The sequence below is a fragment of the Babylonia areolata genome, chromosome 24 (genome assembly GCF_041734735.1).
Source record: "Babylonia areolata isolate BAREFJ2019XMU chromosome 24, ASM4173473v1, whole genome shotgun sequence".
Lineage (NCBI taxonomy): Eukaryota > Metazoa > Mollusca > Gastropoda > Neogastropoda > Buccinidae > Babylonia > Babylonia areolata.
In genome coordinates, this window is record NC_134899.1 from 48,091,374 (window position 1) to 48,111,358 (window position 19,985).

At 40.9% G+C, this 19,985-nt stretch overlaps 1 protein-coding gene across 1 annotated transcript in view; it reads right to left on the reverse strand.

Annotated features, from left to right (window-relative positions):
- LOC143298660 (glutamate receptor 3-like) overlaps window positions 1–19,985 on the reverse strand; it is a 148,369-nt gene that overhangs the window by 64,135 nt on the left and 64,249 nt on the right. Inside the window, exons 5-8 of the mRNA XM_076611544.1 lie at window positions 3,840–3,893; window positions 2,707–2,853; window positions 1,716–1,919; window positions 731–838 (exon numbers count right to left, since the gene is read on the reverse strand). Of these exons, the coding sequence (XP_076467659.1) occupies window positions 731–838; window positions 1,716–1,919; window positions 2,707–2,853; window positions 3,840–3,893 (513 nt within the window). The remainder of the gene's footprint in view (window positions 1–730; window positions 839–1,715; window positions 1,920–2,706; window positions 2,854–3,839; window positions 3,894–19,985) is intronic.

Genomic DNA, 19,985 nt, shown 5'->3' on the forward strand with positions numbered 1-19,985 from the left:
GGTCTGTTGTTTGTACACACAGATAGAAAACCATTTTTCAATATGTGCAAAAAAATCAACTTAAATAAAGCAATGTTGGTGAAGAAAGTAGCCTACGTGTGTTGAAATATACACAAAAGATACAGTTAAAGTGAAATAGATGTTTCTCTCCAATTGATGACAATTTCCAATGATTTATGCATAGTAGTTTTTCCATCAGAATATAATGTTTGTATGTTGCACTTTCTTCTTTTGTTTTCTTTTTTTTTTTTTTTTACGTCTTTCGTCCATTTTATTCATTCCCCACCCACTTCCTATGTAAGTGTTTACGTTAAATTTCTATGTTTTAGCAAATTGGAAAATTAAAACAGTGTTAAAAAGAAAAAAAATAACAAAAAACCCGAAATAATGTCAGAAAAAAAGAAGAGAAAACCAAAAACAACAACAAGAACAGCAAACCAATGTATATGAAATTCTTAATTTCCTCTGGACATGCGAATATTGTCCGATAATCTTCAAACTGTTCCAATGCCAAATTATACTACTTGTTCTCTTTTCTTTTTTCTTAAAAAAATATATTTCGCTACCTGGATAGCATACACACATTCACACATCGCGCATGCATGCATCCCCCCCACCCACCCCACCCCCACATATCCTTCTATCTATCCACTCCCGACTTCCACTTCTGTTCACCCACTTCTGTGTGTCTGTGTGCCTGTCTGTCTGTCCTTCCGGAAGCTATACTAACCTTTTTGATTCCTTTGTCCAGCGCCATGGAATACACATGCAGAGTGTAGTCTTTTCTCGAACCATCATCATGAAATGTCAAGCTGCCAGACAGTCCTTGGGGCGGTTTCTGCAAAACGAAACGAAAAACAAAACTAACAATACCGTAAGGATTGAGTCTGCAGTTGAGCCAAAAGTTAATTTTTCCTTTAACATTACACAGGGTGTCCAAACAAGACCTCTGGTACCAATTGCAGACGCAGGAAGAGACGATGAAATAACAAACGCAATAATATAGACGATACAGAAAAGCTTACCTGGTTCTAAAACGCGTGAATTACAGAAGAAATAATTACCAGAAGTGCACTTTTGTTCGAAAGAAATGTCTCCTCTTGGAGGAGTAGCCATGGGACTGTTAATTTATGAACTCTCTAACCTTCTCCAAAATAATCCACTTTGTGATTGTGCTTCCAAACTCCTTGAATATTTAAGCAATCAGATATAAAATACCCAAGCAAACATTAATGTCACCTGATTAACATTCAAATATAGGCCTACGTTCACGGTTTCATCTTTTTTATAGGAATAGAAAACCTTAAAGACCTAGCTGCGCTTTTCATGAAGCAATGTTAATTGATTATGTAGATAAACCTCTGAACCTTCATTGCACAGACCTATCTATCCCAGAAGCACTTATCTCCCTCTGCTTTCCATTTGTTATCAATTGTAATTTTTCTGACCATTATTGTCTCTTCGGTGATGTGCTTGCTGGTTTTGTTGAGTATATTTGTACTTCCAAAATCAATGACATAGAATATTGTGTCTTTAATATGTGTTTAATTTTCTGCATGTGTATGCAATATGAAAGGGATTAAAGTAGCAGCAGTAGTGTGACAAGCGATTTCTCAGCAAACGCAAAAGAAGTGACAGTCGCTCATAGGGTGAGCAAAGAGAGGAATCTCAATTGCTTTCACAGAGGTCTTTGAGTCCTTGTGTATCTTTTTCACCTGTTTGATCTTGTTTAGGATGTTCGTTCCATGCATCCATGGTACAGGAGGACGAGTGGTGCAGGGTATACCCCGCGTGCGGTTGTAGTTGTAGACGACACGTCGTCGGAAGATCCATCTGAACACGTCTGGGTCGTCTTCCAACATACCGGCCACACCGCTTTCTATCAGCCTGAGGGCGTCCACTGTCAACGCTGCCGTCACCTGAAAGACAGAGGGGAGAATATAAGGGAGAATGAAACTGAGTCAGTGACTGGACTAGAACAGATTAAACACACACACACACACACACACACACACACACGCGCGCGCGCGCGCGCGCACTCACTCACACACACACATTCAGTTCAGAATACACAGTTACACACACAAGAAGCAGACTGTCATGTCTACATGTTTTGGTCTGTGCGATTCTGTTTGGTGTCAAAGAGAGAGGGAAGGAGAAAGAGAGAGGGAGACACAGAGAGAGAGAGAGAGAGAGAGAGAGAGAGAGAGAGAGACTGGCAAACAGACAGAAAGGCAGAAACACAGAGAAAGAGACAGAGACGGACAGACAAGAGAGAAGAGATAAGTGAAGAAACAATTAGAATGATTATGAAAAAGTAGACCTAATGTGTTATCATCAAAACAGCTCCATTTGATCCAGACTAATGTTTGAGTGCATTCAGGTTTTTTTTATAATTTCAATAGTTTCAGTTTCAGTTTCAGTAGCCCAAGGAGGCGTCACTGCGTTCGGACAAAACCACATACGCTACACCACATCTGCCAAGCAGATGCCTGACCAGCAGCCTAACCCAACGCGCTTAGTCAGGCCTTGAGAAAAAAAAGAAAAAGAAAAAAAAAAGGGGTTTCAATAATATATGTACAATTGAAACAAAGTGTGCTCTGAATGATATCAAACTAAATAAGTTCAATAAAGATTCTGCAGAGACGATCCAGTTTGTGTGATTCTCTCACGTCTCAGTCTCTCTGTGTATGTCCTGTGGTTTACCGGCAAAGGATGGACATCCTCATCACCCCTGTGCAGCAATGTACGTCGCAGATCCTTAACAGAGTCTTGCTGTTCGTCCAGCAACTGAAAGCCTGTCACGTTCACCCCACCGTGTCGAAACCGCGACAGATTCAAACGCTGGAAGTCCTGACACATAATGAAACTGAATTAATATTCGTGCTATTATTGTCAGTATTGTTGTTATTACTATTATCATTTTAAAGAACCATGATGATGATGGTGGTTTGATAACCCATCCTTTTTCGTTGGTCTGTCCAGTGTGGTTATATAGAAAGAAAAAATGTATGATATATATATATATATATAATATTATATATGCGATATTCATGGCATAAACCAGGCTTTGTGCGCCTCACTAAGAACGATCCACATACAGTTGTATATTGTTGAGGACATACAGCAACACATAATTAGAGACCATGTAACGTTTGATATACGTCAACTATCTGTACACATGACAGTCATTCAGGAACCCAGCTTACATGAATACAAAAGTGATTTTTGCTTCAGAAGTATCAAACATGCTTTACACACACACACACACACACACACACACACACACACACACACATACCCGTACACACACACAACGCTCCTCCCCCCCAATCCCCCCACACATCCACCCACACACCACATGTAGACTTCATTGGGGAAAATGCAGACAGATGAAAGATGACCGTTTTCAGTTTCACGTGTAGTTCATGTTTAAAAATTTGCTGACAAGGTGAGTGACGGAGATCCAGATGAGCTTTCTAGTTGTCTTTGACCAAATATTTTGATAGAGACTGAAGGAATACCCCAGAAGAACTGGAAGAACGACAAGGGATGTAAATGTCAGGAACATGGGATAAGATATCCTTCAAAGTGACAATTAGCTAATTTTGCAAGTTTTCTATCTGAAAATATCTCTTACAGCATTGTAAATTAGAAAACCAACCGTACAGACAGAAAGACGGACACAAGAGGTAGGACACAGGGCGAGAAGGTAGAGGGGGTGGCTGTGAAGATTGAAACAGATTGAAAACAACAACACACACACACACAAAAACCCCAACAAAAAGACAAAGAAAAAACACGATAATTTATCTGCCAGAGTATTACAACAGACTTACCAAAGTTCCTAACAGATAGCTGTATCCGTACTTGTTCATGCCAACTTCCGGTATCTGAAAAAAGGCGTGAGTTATATTAATAAATTGATCAATAAACGTGAGAAAAAGTCAAGCAATTAAGCAAGCAAGTAACTACAAATTTCCATCCACCGTGTCAATCAATAAATTGCCGCATCAGTCATTCAATCAATAAGATAGACTTTTCCAAAGTTTATGATGATGGCTAAAGTGAGGACCCGGAAGAAGACGAAGATGAAAGAAAAATGCAGAATGGAAGGGAAAGCATTTGCAGAGACCAGGCTTTGACACACAAACCGAAAGACCTGAAGAAATCTTGTGAACAGTTCTGTGCGCCGCCCCAATGACTCTTCACGGGGTTTAGGAAGAGAAGAGAAGAAGAAAGAAGAAAAGCGAGTCTTGCGTAAGGCGAATCAGAATAACCACTAACGAACTCTTCTAAAATGACTCAGCACATGTGCAAGGTCACCTTTGGTGTGTGGCCTCCTTGTGTCAAACATGAAAAGTTATTGTCGCCTTGGAATACAGTTGCTGGATGGTCCTGATAATATTTTGTCCAATTTCATTATTATTATTTTATTTTGTCTTTGTGGCCCATAGTACTTCCAGCCAGACTCTGTCAAACACCTTCTTGAAGTCTATGAAGACGTGGTAGAGTTCCCTCTGGTGTTGTAGGTGTTTTCTGCAGAGGGTACGCAGGTTCAACGGTACTCCTGCCTTTGCGGAATCCAGTCTGTTCTCCAGCAATGATGGTATCTGCTTGCGGCTGTAATCTGTTCAGAATGATTTTGAGCATTGGATTTCCATCGGCATATCCCCAGGACCTATGTTGCTGTTTTTGTCATCATTTTGTTGAAACTGTTTGTGAGGGCTTCAAGATCTTCTTAAAGTGGAAACAGTGGGGTGGGCATGGATGTAGTGCCACCGAACTGGAGTACAGCTTCCTCTGGCTAGAGTGAAGAAATAAAAGCTTAACATCTGGCTGAATAGCATCCAATGAGTGTGAGATAAAGTTATGCACAACCAGGTACCCAAGAGAGCATGATCATTTCCTTCGGAGGAAACTGGGGCTATCGGCCTCCAGGCTAAGTCGGACCTTTGGCTTTTATTTGAAGTCTTTGTAGTTTTCAATCATTTTGGTCAAATGACAAAGTCACATTATGGCCTGCTATTCTTGCTATGAAAATCTGCCGCCTGTGTGTTGCAAGCTGGTGCGTTGAGTGCTGAAAAAAGAAGAAATTTGACACTGATAGTAATTTTTTGGAAAATTTGTTTCAAATTGTTTTCAGAGCTAATAAATGGTATGAATCAGACATACGCAGTTGTCAACAAAACATGTATGTTAAAGATATTCATGAGGAGTGACACTTCTGCTCTACACGGTGACAGTGGTAAATGTTATCCCTCAAAATGAATATGTCTGTGATGGGGCAAGTTGGATCATTTGCCATGGGGAACGTTGGTCCCTACAGCCGACTTGCCCCATATAGGTGGGCCTGCAAATTCTGCCTTGATAATACACTGATTTATCAGAATGTTGATGAGACTGGTTTTTGTCAAATGACAAGAACACTGTTCGAATGAAAACAGTTCAGGTGGCAGTGCTTGTAATTTAAAAAAGTTTGATTTAAACGTGAAAGAAGAATATCGTGATCTAGTATAACGACTTGGCCTACGTTCAATGCACGGGCATTGAGAAAAGCTCAGTTTACATTTGTAACAATTGTGACTCTGTCGAAGACTCCATTTATAATCTGCTGTTACCCAATAAACACTAAAACGTTATTTGTTTTCCATTTTTTTCATTTCCTTCTGGTCAGGCAGTGACAAATGCGCCTATGGGTTATTTAATTTGCTTAAACATTCTGATTCCCCTCCAAATCATGAACATCTTATTCAAACTCTCCAAGACAGTGTCACAGTTGTGAAAAAATGGATGACAGAAAACAAATCTTATCTCACTGATCGATTCCAGTCTGTCATCATCGATAACTTCCAGTTAAAATGGAACCTGTTAAAATCAAACACGGAGTCCCACAGGGATCTGTTTTAGGCCCAGTTCTCTTCACACTGTACACTGCTCCTCTCGCTGAAATTATCAACCACCACAATGTTAGTCATCATTCCTCTGCTGATCACACTCAACTTCAGAAGAGTGATACCCCTGAAAAATTGTCTTCGCTCTTGCAAGAAACATCTAAATGCTTCCTGGACATTCAACACGGGATGACTCTAAATAAATTACATTGAACGCAGACAAAACCGAAGCAATGATCATAGGAACTAAACAAAAACTCGCTACATCTAGACTTGTCGTTTCTCTCATTCTCTCTCGCCTTGACTACTGTAACTCCATATTGTCTGGTTTGCCTGCTTCATCCATTCAGTCCCTTCAGCGCATACAAAACTCTGCTGCCCGACTCGTCCTCAGAAAGAAAAGATCTGAGTACATAACTCCTCTTTTGCAACATCTCCATTGGCTCCCTGTCTCACACAGAATAAAGTATAAGATCAGCACTCTATGTTATAAATGTAATCACAAATCTGTCCCTTCCAATCTTTGTGGCTGCCTTCACCTTTACACTCCATCTCGCTCTCTACGATCTGCTTCGAATACCCAGATTCAAACACTCCACTGTTGGACGGCGTTCTTTCTTTGTCTCTGGACCTTGTATTAGGAATGAACTACCTCTTTCGCTTCGTCAGGTCTCCGCACTCAGCTCTTTCAAGTCTGGCCTTAAAACCCACCTCTTCACAAGATAGCCTCCCTCCCCTACCTCTTCCCTGTCTTCAGTTTCTTCAGTTTTAGAGTTATGCATGTGTGTGAATGACTGGTGTGAAAGCACTTAGATTTGTCTGCACAAGATTCAGCGTCATATAAATACCATTATTATTATTATTATTGTTATTATAAATAAAAGGGGAATTCTAATGAATTGTAATCAGGACTTATATTTCTCCTTTTCGTTTTTTCAGTCACAAATTCCAAAGTATTGTTTTCTTTTCTGATCACAAGGACATGATTCTTAGTTTTCTTTTCTGATCACAAGGACATGTTTCTTAGTTTTCTTTTCTGATCACAAGGACATGTTTCTTAGTTTTCTTTTCTGATCACAAGGACATGATTCTTCTTCCTCGTCTTTGTTACCACTACCACCACCACCATCGTCATCATCACCATTGTCTTTTTCTTCTTCTTTTTCTTCCAGTTTCTGGTCTTGTGATCGGAAGGTTCACCACTGATGACCAGGCAACCATTTCTCTCAATTTCTTCCCGTTCCTTGTCTCTTTCAGTGTGATTCTCAGCCTAAAGCCTGTTTATTCTGGGATATTTTCAGCCCATATCTTTTTTCCTGTCGGCCTTTCTTTTTCCTTTCTAGGACTGTGCCTTGCAGGATTGTCTTGGCAAGTCCTGCTGTTCGTGAGACGTGCCCATATCACTTCAATTTTCGCTTCTTCATTGTGGTTAGGAGATTAGATCCGATGGTTTGCCTGACCCCGTTTCTTACTTTTTCATTGATATCTGTTGGAGATCACGAGGATTTTTCGGAAGCATTTAATCTCATCTCTGTGGCCTCCATCCACTTCTCCATGTGTCACAGGCATGCAGGAATTTCGAGAAGACCAAGGAGCGCATCAGTCTGATTTTATAGCTGGGTGCAATGTTCATTTTGCTACAAATGGTCAGTTTTGTCAGTGCTTTTGTTGAAAATCCTGGACAACATTTCAGGCTTTGATCCCTAGTCTGTTACTACTAATCCCAGGCACTTTAAACTTTGAGCTGTTTTCAATTTCTTGCCACTGACTGACGTCAGTGCTATTGCCGTAGGTGTTGTAAGTCATCAGCGTGGTCTTGTCTGGAATGATCTCCATGCATAGGCTGCAGAGGCCTTGTCCAGGTGTTCCCTCAATCTTGTTGACTCCTCTTTTTTCCCTGCTAGGCTGTTGATATTGTCGGCAAAACGTAAGTTCGTGAATGATCTGCCTCCGATGCTGACTATTCCAAAGCGCTGGTCATGAGTTTCTCGAGGAAGATGTTAAAGAGAGTACATAATAGCAGACAACTTTGTCTGACCCCGACTGTTGTCCTGAAACAGTCCCCTATTTTGCTATTGAATATAGACTGGTTGCCTTTTTGTATAGGTGGTCTCTGAGGTTGATGTTGATGTTTTTCAGTCTCATGGTCGACCATAAGACAACATCCTGTGCCTTGTCAAATGTCTTCTCGAGGTCCACATAGTCGTGGTAGAGATCTTGCCCGTATTGGAGATACCTCTTGCGCAGTATTCAGAAATTGAAGATCTGTACTGTTGTACTGCACCCTGCCCTGAAGCCTGCCTGCTTCCCAGCAATCGTCGTTTCTGCTTGTGGCTACCCGTGGCTAACTTACTTCGGCATGAAGTTCGCCCCGTGTCAGTTGGTCAGCTATGAACCAAACTATGAGTTATCCTACGAAAGTTTTGCCATTTATTTTTATCACAAAATTAGGCAAGATATTGACCCTCAGTTTAATCCACGAATTGTTCCGCTAACTCTAAAAAAAAAAAAAAAAAAAAAAAAAAAAAAATCTCCATACTGCACTGACCGCAAAAAGGCCACCTAGTACTGGTCTCGGCCTTCCCCGACAGATATATATATCTATCTATACGGGGAAATGTAACAGTTATCACAGATAAATGGCATCGATTCATGTTTGTAAGATTTTGGCAGATAATATTTTACTTGAATGACCAAAAAAAAAAAAAAAAAAAAAAAAAGAAAAAAGAAGAGAGATAGTTTCTATTTGAAACATCCACAGATTCTCCATGCTCTTTGTGTGTACAGAGTGTTGATGATGGCAAATATTTCCTGTTTAGAAATAAGTTATATAGGATAATGAGAAAAAAGTTTGTATTTTTAAGTGTGGCTAAAACCCACTACGCATTCTACTTTTTTGTCGAATGATCAATTTCTATAAACACAGCTTAGATTCATGTACTGCCGAACAAGCAGAATGTATCACATTGTATTATATTGTATCATATTGTACTCTGTCTGTCTGTCTCTCAGTCTTGAAAATGAACTTTCTCCTCGAATGCCCACTCTGACCTCAGGCACAAGTACTTAAGAGAAGATCTGAATAACGGTAATGTGAATACTATGTAAGGTGTGTTTCAAAACACTGGTATCTTTTAAACACCCTTGAATCCCACCTTCATCACTCCTTCACAATACTAGTGATTCTTATTTTCACGTAAATGTTATAAACGGTGCTTATACTGAATATAGCCCCATGGCTGCCCCAGTTTTTCAAGTCGACATGGTTTGTGAGAAAAATTGTGAAGAAGAACGAATCTTTGAACAACGTGTATTAATTTGACCTAACCCCTTCTCCATCCCCCATAATCACTGCCCCACACATTTATGTGATTTGTGTATGGGTCAATGAATTCACAAACACAATCACTGCCAGTGTCAGTCTCTGTCTTTGTCGCAGTCTGTCTATCTGTCTGTCTATCTCTCTGTGGACAAGGGACTTCCATTTTCGTTGCCAAATCCACTTTCCCGGAGGGACGCACAACAGACGATTTGCAGGATCCACTTTGATGAGCGTGCTATGTTGCAACATCATCTAAGGTGTGTGAATGGCCAAACGGGGAAAAAAGGAGCACAGAACTTGTTCTTCCACCACGCTCCCGTGCGACTTCAACGTGTAGTTCTTCCAAGCAGAAGGCAGATAAAAACACCCGTCCCTTGGACCCCCTACTTTCTTGTTCTTTATTCAGGCAGGGAACGAGATCCTGGAGAACGGTTTCCTTTGACGATGTGAAAAGATCGCCCCAGTGTTTCACTGCTTTTAAAAGCAAGGCGCTTAATTACAATACAGAATGCAAGTTGCCCAGCGTGACTTACACGACCGTGCATCGAGAGCAGCGTTTGCACGTCAGAGGAAAACTAACCAATTAAAACTTCCTGTTGACCTAATTATTGACTTATTTGATGAAACAGTTCTTTCTGTACTTACATTAGGTTGTAAAATTTGGGGTTTTGATATATCTGATACTGTGGAAAAATTGCAATTGAAATTCTACAAACTACATTGTTCTGAAACTCAGACAGTCCAACCCATCCTTTTTGGTATTTGGTGAAACTGGTATGTTCCTTGTATCTGTCTCTGTAAAAACAACAACAACATATTGCTAGCAACTTGGTTTAAGCTCGTTACAAACCTATGTACTTCAAAACTACCTTCGGTTGTTTACAAATGTCTCTTCAATTTATGTATCACCAACATACATCAGAACCAATACCTGAAAGGTATTCACAATATATTGAATGAAATTGCATGAGTAGTTTCTGGTTAAACAAGCACGGTCTTGAAGTACATCCCACGTTGTTCAAAGTGAAGGTTAAGTGCTAATTAAAAGATAAGTTTTTGTGTGTCTGCAAGATTGGTATAGACATATGAATAACGATACTATGTTTCTCAATGACAGGATCTTTTAGCCAAACTTTGGTTAAGATACTTATTTTACAGTGCTACCAAATAACTGGGTAATTCACTTAAGTTAACGAGTAATGATTTGCCAGTTAATAGGCAACGTTTCGACAATGTACCCAGAAATGAAAGAATATGTGATAAATGCTCCGCAAACGACATTGCAGATGAGTTTCACTATTTGTTTGCGTGTCATTTATTGACAAAAATGGTTATCTAGATATTGTGGAACCCACCCAAACTCCATTAAATTCCCCTTACTTCTACTTGTAGTTCTTTTCGATAAAACTTTGTTGGTTTAGACAAGAATGTTGTCAACTGCTAAGGAAAAAAATACTTGCATGTTTGCATGAGCGGACATTTTTTTAACATAAATTTTTTTTGGCTTGTATGGTATGTGTAAAAGATAAATCTATTTAACGTTTCAATGCCCTAAGGGGACACGGAAAAGAAACATTTTGCCTTTGGGTGTTCCAATCCCAGTTACCTATTTATCTTGACTTTGAGGTTACCTATTTATCTTGACTTTCAACCTCAGTACAAATGAATGACTCTTGAGTCTTTCCAGTTACGAGGGTCATTCAATAAATAAGGTGAATTTTTCGGTATAAGGACTTCTAATACAGATAGAAGCTTACTTTTTGTTTTTTTGTTTTTTGTTTTTTTGTTTTACTTCTTTTTCACATGGATTTAATTTGTTTTGCAGATTAAAAAAAACTTTGAGAGTTTTTGGCGATTAACAAAGATGGCCGACCAAGAAGCATGCTCCAGGATTGAACAGCGGTCAGTTATCAAGTTTTTGGTTTCTGAAGGGTGCAAACCAGTTGAAATTCATAGGAGAATGTCAACTGTGTATGGTGCCACATGTTTCAGCCGAAAAAATGTCAACAAGTGGGCTAAATTGTTTAAAGAAGGACGGAGCAGTGTTGAGGATGAAGACAGGCCTGGAAGGCCTACAGAAGTGAGGTCTCCTGAGGTGATCGAATCAGTCAATGACCTCATTCAGTCTGACAGAAGGGTGACAGTGGATGACATTGCAAGGACTTTGAGCTTATCTGTTGGGACAGCACACAAAATTGTCCATGATGACCTTGGCTACTCGAAGGTCAGCTGCCGGTGGGTGCCAAAGATGCTTACTCCAGAGCACAAACAGAGGAGGGTCGAGTTGTCCCAGCAGTGTCTCTGCCGCTATGAGAAGGATGGTGATGAGTTTCTGAAGAAGGTGGTCACATGTGACGAGACATGGGTTTGGCACTATGAGCCTGAGTCCAAACGGCAGTCCATGGAGTGGAAGCACGTAGGCTCTCCAGTGAAGAAGAAGTTCAAGTCCCAGCGGTCTACGAGGAAGGTGATGCTCACCGTTTTTTTGGGATATGCAAGGCCCAATCACCATTTCATTCCTTGAGAAAGGAAGCACTGTGAACAGTGCCAACTACTGTGAACTGCTGAGGCAGGTCAAGAAAGACATAAAGAACAAACGCAGGGGTCATCAGTCAGAAGGAGTCATCTTGCATCATGACAACGCAAGGCCTCACACAGCAGCCCGAACGGTGCAGACCACCAACGAGCTGGGCTGGGAACTGCTCCCTCATCCCCCTTACAGCCCAGACCTTGCCCCTTCAGACTTTCACCTGTTTGGTCCCTTGAAAGCGTTCACGAGAGGCACGAACTTTGAAAGTGACGATGAAGTCAAAAGTGTTGTGAGCGACTGGCTGAGACATCAGTCCAAAGATTTTTACGCTGAGGGAATACGGAAGCTTGTGCACAGATGGGAAAAGTGTGTGACAGTGCTGGGAGACTACGTTGGAAAAGAAGAAGAAAAAAGTAAGCTTCTATCTGTATTAAAAGTCCTTATACCGAAAAATTCACCTTATTTATTGAATGACCCTCGTATCTTTAATCATGAGATCACTCATCCATCACTTTGCAAAGTATGTTTTCAGCTACTGTTTCATCACTGAAAACGTCCCTGCACAGTTTACACATGTGATTTAGCGAAAATACAAATCTGGTAGGTTGGGAGGTTGTACTTTTTTGTGGCAATAGGAACATCTTAACGCGCGTTCTTCCGTTTTTTCTCCGCAGAACAGCCATTCTATTTTCTATCATTTCTTATCAGCCATTCTATTTTCTATCAATTCTTATGCATTTATTCATTTATTATTATTATTTTTTGTTTGTTTGTTTGTTTTGTTTAGTTATTTCATTTTATTTTTTTATTTTTTTTTATTTTTTTTTATTTATTTATGTATTGATTTAATTAAATTAATTAATGTATTTATTTATTTATTTATTTATTTTAAATTATTTTTTTCTCATGGTCTGACTAAGCGCGTTGGGTTACGCTGCTGGTCAGGCATCTGCTTGGCAGATGTGGTGTAGCGTATATGGATTTGTCCGAACGCAGTGACGCCTCCTTGAGCTACTGATTCTGAAACTCTTATGCATCTCCATTTCTGCACATCGTATTGTTCATTTGAATAGATGTTACATTATTACCATCATTCACATACTCATCGACATCGAAGACTGTCGGCTTCTCGTATCCAGCAAGTCACACTGCTGTTTCAAAGCTTTTCTTAAGTGGGTGGGTGGGGTGGTAGGGGGTGGGTAAACTTTAATGATTTCATTTTCTCTGTGAATGCTTTGTTTGTGGACACCGAATTTAGCTTAAAATAGGAAAATTAATTAATTTCCACAGTTTCAGTTTCAAGGAGAGCATGCGACATTCGCCACACCACATCTGCTAAAAAAAAAAAAAAGAAAAAAAAAAAGAAAGAAAAATCACAATGCACTTCTAAACGCTCGTGTGCCACAGAGGTGCGTCAAAGCACCATTTCTGTCCACAGTTTAGAAATGGCTATACAACTAACCATACATCCATTTTAATTGCCAATTTCTTTTATGACATTACTCTAAAAAGTTTAATCACTAAAGCTGGTGAATCCACTTTGATCGGAATGTCGAGAGAATTAAGGACCGGGTCTTCTGCGACTTTCAATTATTACGCTTTACAACTTGTGATCTGTTCAAAAGAAAATCTATTAGCCATAAGCGGATCTGTGACTTGATATTTCGATTCTGTAGTTAATGAAAAACAACACAAAAACACCTTTCAATGGGAATCTTTTTTATGTATTAAAAACAAAACGAAAATTAAGAAATGGATACATACGCATAAACATATATTCATATATACACAGTTACACATCACCAACTTCTCCAAACACACATATATACACAGACTCACCAAGAGTATTACAGACTTCAAATATGAAACCACAAGTCTTTAATAAAAAAATCTTTCATAATGACCGAGTTGAGGGCAACGGGTGTGTAGCTGTCAAGAAAAGAGGATGTATGCGTGTCATTCTGGAACGGATCAATGATGGCAGACTTGAGATTTAATCACGATAGTGCTGTCCAATGCTACAAGGACTGGTTGGAGATGTCAGTGAAAACTGGTGCCACTTGTTTGGACAAGGAGTTGAGACATCAGAAAAAACAAAACAAAACATCAGGACCTGCTGCCTTCCTGAGGTTCTGCTTGCACTGCTACCTCCTGTTGAGGACTTTAATGATAATTATTTCCTGTTTTTCACAGAATCTGATGTGGGACTTAACTGTGTCAGCATATTCACCAAGAGTGTCACAAGTCACAAGTATGTGCCCTCAAAACAGCGGCTGTACCGCTTTATCAAGTTCATAAAACCGTATTTTCACAGTGCGACTGGCAGGTTTTACAGTTTCAAGTTTCTGCCAAAAAGCTGGAATGACGTGGTCTCATCGACCGAGTGGTGCCCGTCGCACTAAACGATACGCTTCTGGTATAATCCAGTGTTTCGCTGGTGCATGTGATACGTTATTAACACTTCGTTGAAAAGGTGCGTAATCTGGCATGACTGAAGTCACCAAACACATGTACAATAACATCAGGATTTCGATTTCAGTAGTCGTGATGAAATATTAAATGCAGTCTTTGCGTTGGCCTTGATCTGAATGTAAACCCCAATCACCACTGCGCTCCGTAGCACCGCACCAGAAACGACACACTCGCTCAACCCTGGACTTGCGACAGACTTAAGGAATTCTGTCTGCTCTGAACAATGAAAAGCTAAAGAGCTGAAATGGGGAACATCTGAGTTCAACCATGTCTCAAACAAACTTAACAGTCCCTAAAATCACGACTTGACTCTCGTTTGTCCAGAAGTGACATTGGTCCTTGCTTCTAACAGTTGTTTTTTGTTGTTGTTTTTTTCTGACCTGCCTCCTGAAAATTCGACATATCAATCTTTCTTTAATATGATGTTGGCGATTCTGAAAAGGTCCCACTGATATATCTTGACAAATGCATGAACAAAATAGAACAGAATAGAATATTTCGCTGTCAAAACACACAATAAAACATAAACATGAGCATATTAAAAAAAGAAACATTCGTGAACAAAGTTTGCCAGCCTTGGCTGTAATTCGTTTAGTAGGATCTTTTCTTTCTTTCTTTCTTTTGCGTTCGACAGCTACGCAGTCAGGGTCGAAGTCCGAGGGATGCCACAAACTCGGACGTCCGGTGAAGATCGGCTACCGTCCCCCAGAGCTTGGTGTTGAGGTCAGCACCCCTAAGCCAGGACTGCTGCCGCATCTTCTCATACAGGGGGCAGTCTTGGAGAATATGGGATGGGGTCTGGTCAGGCTGGCCGCAAACACATAGGGATGTGGCTGCCACTCCAATCCTCTTCAGGTGTGCTCGGAGGCCGCAGTGTCCTGTGCAAAGGCGGTAGATGGTAGTCTGGTGTCTCCTCTCCAGTGTCCTGATGGGATCCTGGTGTGCCTGGTAGCCTCCGTTCAGGATGACCCAGCCACTTCGGAATCTGCTGCGGAGGAGAGTTTTTGCTTCCTCATACGTGGCAGGAAAGGTTGGCTGTGTGAGCTGGCTTCCTTCCTTAGCAAGGCGGTCTGCACGCTCGTTGCCTGGGAGGCCTACATGTGCAGGCACCCACTGGAGGGTCGTTGGGGCTGTTTGGGTAAGGGTTGTGAGGGAGGCCTTAAGGGACTGGATCAGTGGACCAGGATCAGGGAAGTCAAGGACCTGGAGTGTGGACATGGAATCAGTCAGGATGGAGATGCTGCCAAGGGGCTTTCCACGGGAGGAGAGGAATTCTGCTGCTGTTTTAATGGCCAGGACTTCAGCTCTGAAACTGGAACAGAGCTTTCCTCCAGGGAGTGCGATGCTGCTGTGCTCTCCATCGGGAAATCTGACGTAGACACCACTGCCTCCGTTGTGTGTGGCTTCCTCCGCTGATCCGTCCGTGTATACATGGGTCCAGGAGCTGGCTGGGTAGGACTCCTCTATCATGGCCAGAGTCAGGATCTTGAGAGTTTAGTAGGATCAATTCATTAGGCTTGGCATTTGGACGACATATATCGATTAGGAATATATGTCCGTAAATATTGTATTTTACACAGTTGTCTACAAGGTGTATCTCGTCTTCTAAACTGTTACAGGTATCAAAAAGTCTTTGTTCTTTAGGTGTATTTTATACCTTCCCTGTTCGATTTGTACATCATGGGCGCTGATTCTTAACATAGTCAGTGCTTTTCTGTGTTGTGTATTTGCTGTATTTTTCAAATATGGTTCAATTTCATAATTTGTCACGACATTCTCGTAAAATTCTGATTCAGATGAACTGTTTTGTTTCTGTTTCCAAAATTTTACATATTAATTTTCAAGCTTCTGTATATAACATACTTTAATCTTTTAACACTGAAAGTGAACTGACTTTTCCAAACATGATCTAATCCAGTGCTAGTTAATACATTTCTTATGAAAAGTAGCCACTGAATATTTTTGTTTGTTTGACGATACATGCATTTATATGTTGTGTATATAAGTGAATTTTGAGGAAGCTCTAATATGTGTATCCAACAGCCAATAACTTGACATATAATTTTCAGGCTAATAGGGAATCTTCCTAATTCTCCTAAAACGGGGAGAACTATTGCTCATTTATGTACCCAAAGTAATTGTTTACAGAACTGTATGATGTATACTTACATTAAATGGTGATCTAAACGGCAGAAAAGCAGATATTTTACAAGATATTCATTTTGACGTGAAAGGAGTTGTTCTGTGTCCTTCCCCTCTGCTTGACTCTTCAGTGCGTCCCCAACCCGGGACAGCCCGGTATGCACGACATCTGTCAAATGCCACTGCCTCCTAAGAATCAGTGCCATCGGTACTGACATCAAGTCACGTTTGCAGATGTCCTTGAAGCGCAGCATAATGGTTAAGTATGTTTATTATTTTTGCTTTCATAATGAATACTCTCGTGATACCTTCTGCTTGTATCTATATTCATCCTTCAATGGCAGAAGTGGATTTTCGTGGGTTTACGATTGCAATGTACTATTTTCCGAGGAAAACCGCCTAAGCTATGGAGCCGAACAGCTAAATGGGGTGACCTCGCCTCTTCAAACTTTCAAAGAGCCACTGGCATTTATTTACTTCTAAAAACAGCTGACAGGGCTAGCCTGGAGGCTGCACGCTACCTCCCCGCCAGAGCCAATACCTCTCTCTTCTGCCAACTAATGGCCCCTGCTGGTCGCCTCTCTGTCACTAAGGACCTTCATTAGAGTTCTAACACCAGAGTGGTCTCCTCCTGAGCCTCTGGTGGAATCGTGCCAAATTAGCCCACCCTTGAGGCGTCGTTCGTGTGCAAAATGGGGCGTTAAGGTATTAAGTAATCGAGGGCTGTGGAGGATGGGATGGTCAGTGGATGGGCATCGACAAAGGAAACAGGGTGCAATTTGCCACTGCAAGAGGGAAGCAGCTACATGTGTGCCAGTCCCTGTGTTAAACAGTGATGCATACAGATTCATTGTAGAAACCAATGTTTTACTGACTCCTCTCTGTATGTCTGTTCATCTGCGTGTGTCTCCCATTGTATGTATGTGTGTGTGTGCTTGTGTATACATGCGTGCGTGCGTATGTGCCTACTCGTACAAGATTGAGATAGACAGATAAATAGAGAGAGAGAGAGAGGGAGGGATGGAGAGAAGGGGAAAGATAGAGAGGGAGAGTAAGAGAGAGAGAGAGAGAGATACAGATAGTCAAATTCAAAGTCAAAAGTATTTTAATGTCAGGTCTCTGGCCCATGAGTGATGACATGTTCTGTGTACAGGGGAATGTTTACATATTTCTAGCTTGCATCCGCACATTCACTGCTTTGTGAACAAAACAAGACAGCTCAACTAAAACGGATTCATTAGAGCTAGACACAAGTTAGCAGAATTTAAACATACATGGATTTCTAGAACACTTTGGCGGAATGAATCCACGTCTTATTTCATTATACATAATAATGAGAATAATAACGTAAATTTATATAGCGCCCTTCCTCTCTAAGAGCTCAGGGCACTTCACACGAAAGAAAATGTTTACAAGTTACATAAATCATTCATGACCACTCTTTCTCAAAACCCCTCCCCCCTCCCAACACACTCTCCCTTTCCCACTCCTCATACATCCAAAGTGAGCTGACATGGATGGTGTTGGAGAACAAGGAAGCTGAGAGTGCTTATAGACAGGTTTTAAAAAGGTGAGTTTTTAGTGATGAGCGAAAAGCAGAAATAGAATGAGATGCACGGATATGATGAGGAAGGATGTTCCAGATGTGAGGATCAGCAAAGAAGAAAGAACGTTCACCATAGGTTATTGTATTGACACGGGGAAGTTTCAAAAGGTAACAGTCAGAGGAAGAACGGAGATTTCTTGCGGGAGTATAAACACTGATAAGGTCAGAAAAATATGTACGTCCTGCGGAGTGAAAAGCAGAATAACAGAGACATGCAACTTTGTATTTAATTCTCGCTTCAGTGGGGAGCCAATGTAAACTGCGGAGGTGAGGAGAAATGTGATCAGTACGTGGGACTCTGTCAGACGGGCAGCACTGTTTTGAAGTTTTTGAAATCGTTGAAGAATATTATGTGGACAGCCTATGAGAAGAGAATTACAGTAGTCGATTCGCGACAGCACAAAAGCAGAAATAAGAGTTGTTGTAGTTTCAACAGAAAGGTACTGACGGATAGAGTTGATGCAACGAAGTTCACAACTGACTATGCGTATCAGGTTTATTACCCGAGCGTGCATGTTGAGGTCTGAGTCAAGAAATATACTTGGGAAATAATAAGTAAGAAGTGAAGATCTGATTCTAGCGTGTTCTTGAAAAAATGGCACCATTTGTTTCTGTCTTTATATAGTAAAAATGTGAATTTAGGGGTGACATACCATTTCTAAATCTTGAAACTGTTTTGCGATGTTCGACATTCTTAACAAGATACAAATATGGGTTGATCGTTAGGGTATGTCCTTGTGCTTTTATATTGTTTTAAAGTGGTGTGCAAGGTGTTAAAGATGAAGCATGTGACAGTTGTGAGGGTGTTTGTGGTGGTGCTGGCTGTATTCCGGACTTTTGTTTGTGGTGTTTTTGTGTCACCGGGTGGTTTAAATGGCGGACAGCGAGGAGGTACAGGCGCCTTATATTACGACCGTGATTTTCTTCTCAGTTTACGGTCAGTGCGCGACCCATCCGCTTTTCCTGAGCAACTTTTACCTCGTGATCTTATTTGTGATGACGAAGAGAATGAAAGAGAAGGTGAGAGAAAGAAAGCACGAAAGAGAGGAAAGAGAGGAGGCGTGAAGAGAAGACTGAGAAAAAATAAAACTAAGCCCCCACTGCCATCTATGATTTTATCCAATGTCAGATCTCTTAACCCAAACGGCAGAAACTGTAATTTAGATGAAGTACGAGCAAACTGTCGATTTTTAAATGATTTTAGGAACTCGTGTGTGCTTTGTTTTACCGAAACCTGGTTTAGTGAGAAAGTGTCGAATGAATGTGTTGCGATTGACGGTTTTAACACTCCGTGCAGAATGGACAGAGACTGCAAGAAAGTGGGGAAGAAAATGGGTGGTGGCGTGTGCCTGTTTGTCAATGAGAAGTGGTGTGACAGTGCGAATGTGTGTGTGAAGAAGCAACTGTGTACACAGGAACTTGAACTCATATCAGTGTCGCTGAGGCCTCGATACCTGCCACGTGAGTTCGGCCGTATTTTCTTGACTGTTGTGTACGCCCCAGTCTTTGACCAGGCATCTGCTGCACGTGCAGGAAGGACGATCGCAGGTGTTGTTCGCGACCTTCAACTCATCTCTGCCGACGCCCCGTGTTTTATTGTTGGAGATTTTAATCACTGTGATTTAAAGAAAGCCTGACCTTTTAAACAATATGTTACCTGCTGGACCCGACTGGACAAGACAATCGATCTGTGTTACGGGAACATTCCTAATGCCTACAAATCTGTTCCCCTTGCACCAGTGGGTGTATCTGATCATGATGTTGTTCATTTAATACCAGCCTACAGACAAAAGATACAGACAGAGCCGACTGTGAAAAAGAGTGTGAAAGTTTGGACGTCAGAGAGTGTGGATGAACTGAGAGGATGTTTTGATTGTACTGATTGGAGTGTGTTGACTGACCCATGTGAGAATGTTCATGAAGCAGCTGATGTTGTTACATCTTATATCAGTTTCTGTGAAGACATGATAATTCCGACAAAAATAATTAAACTTTTCCCCAACAACAAACCATGGATCT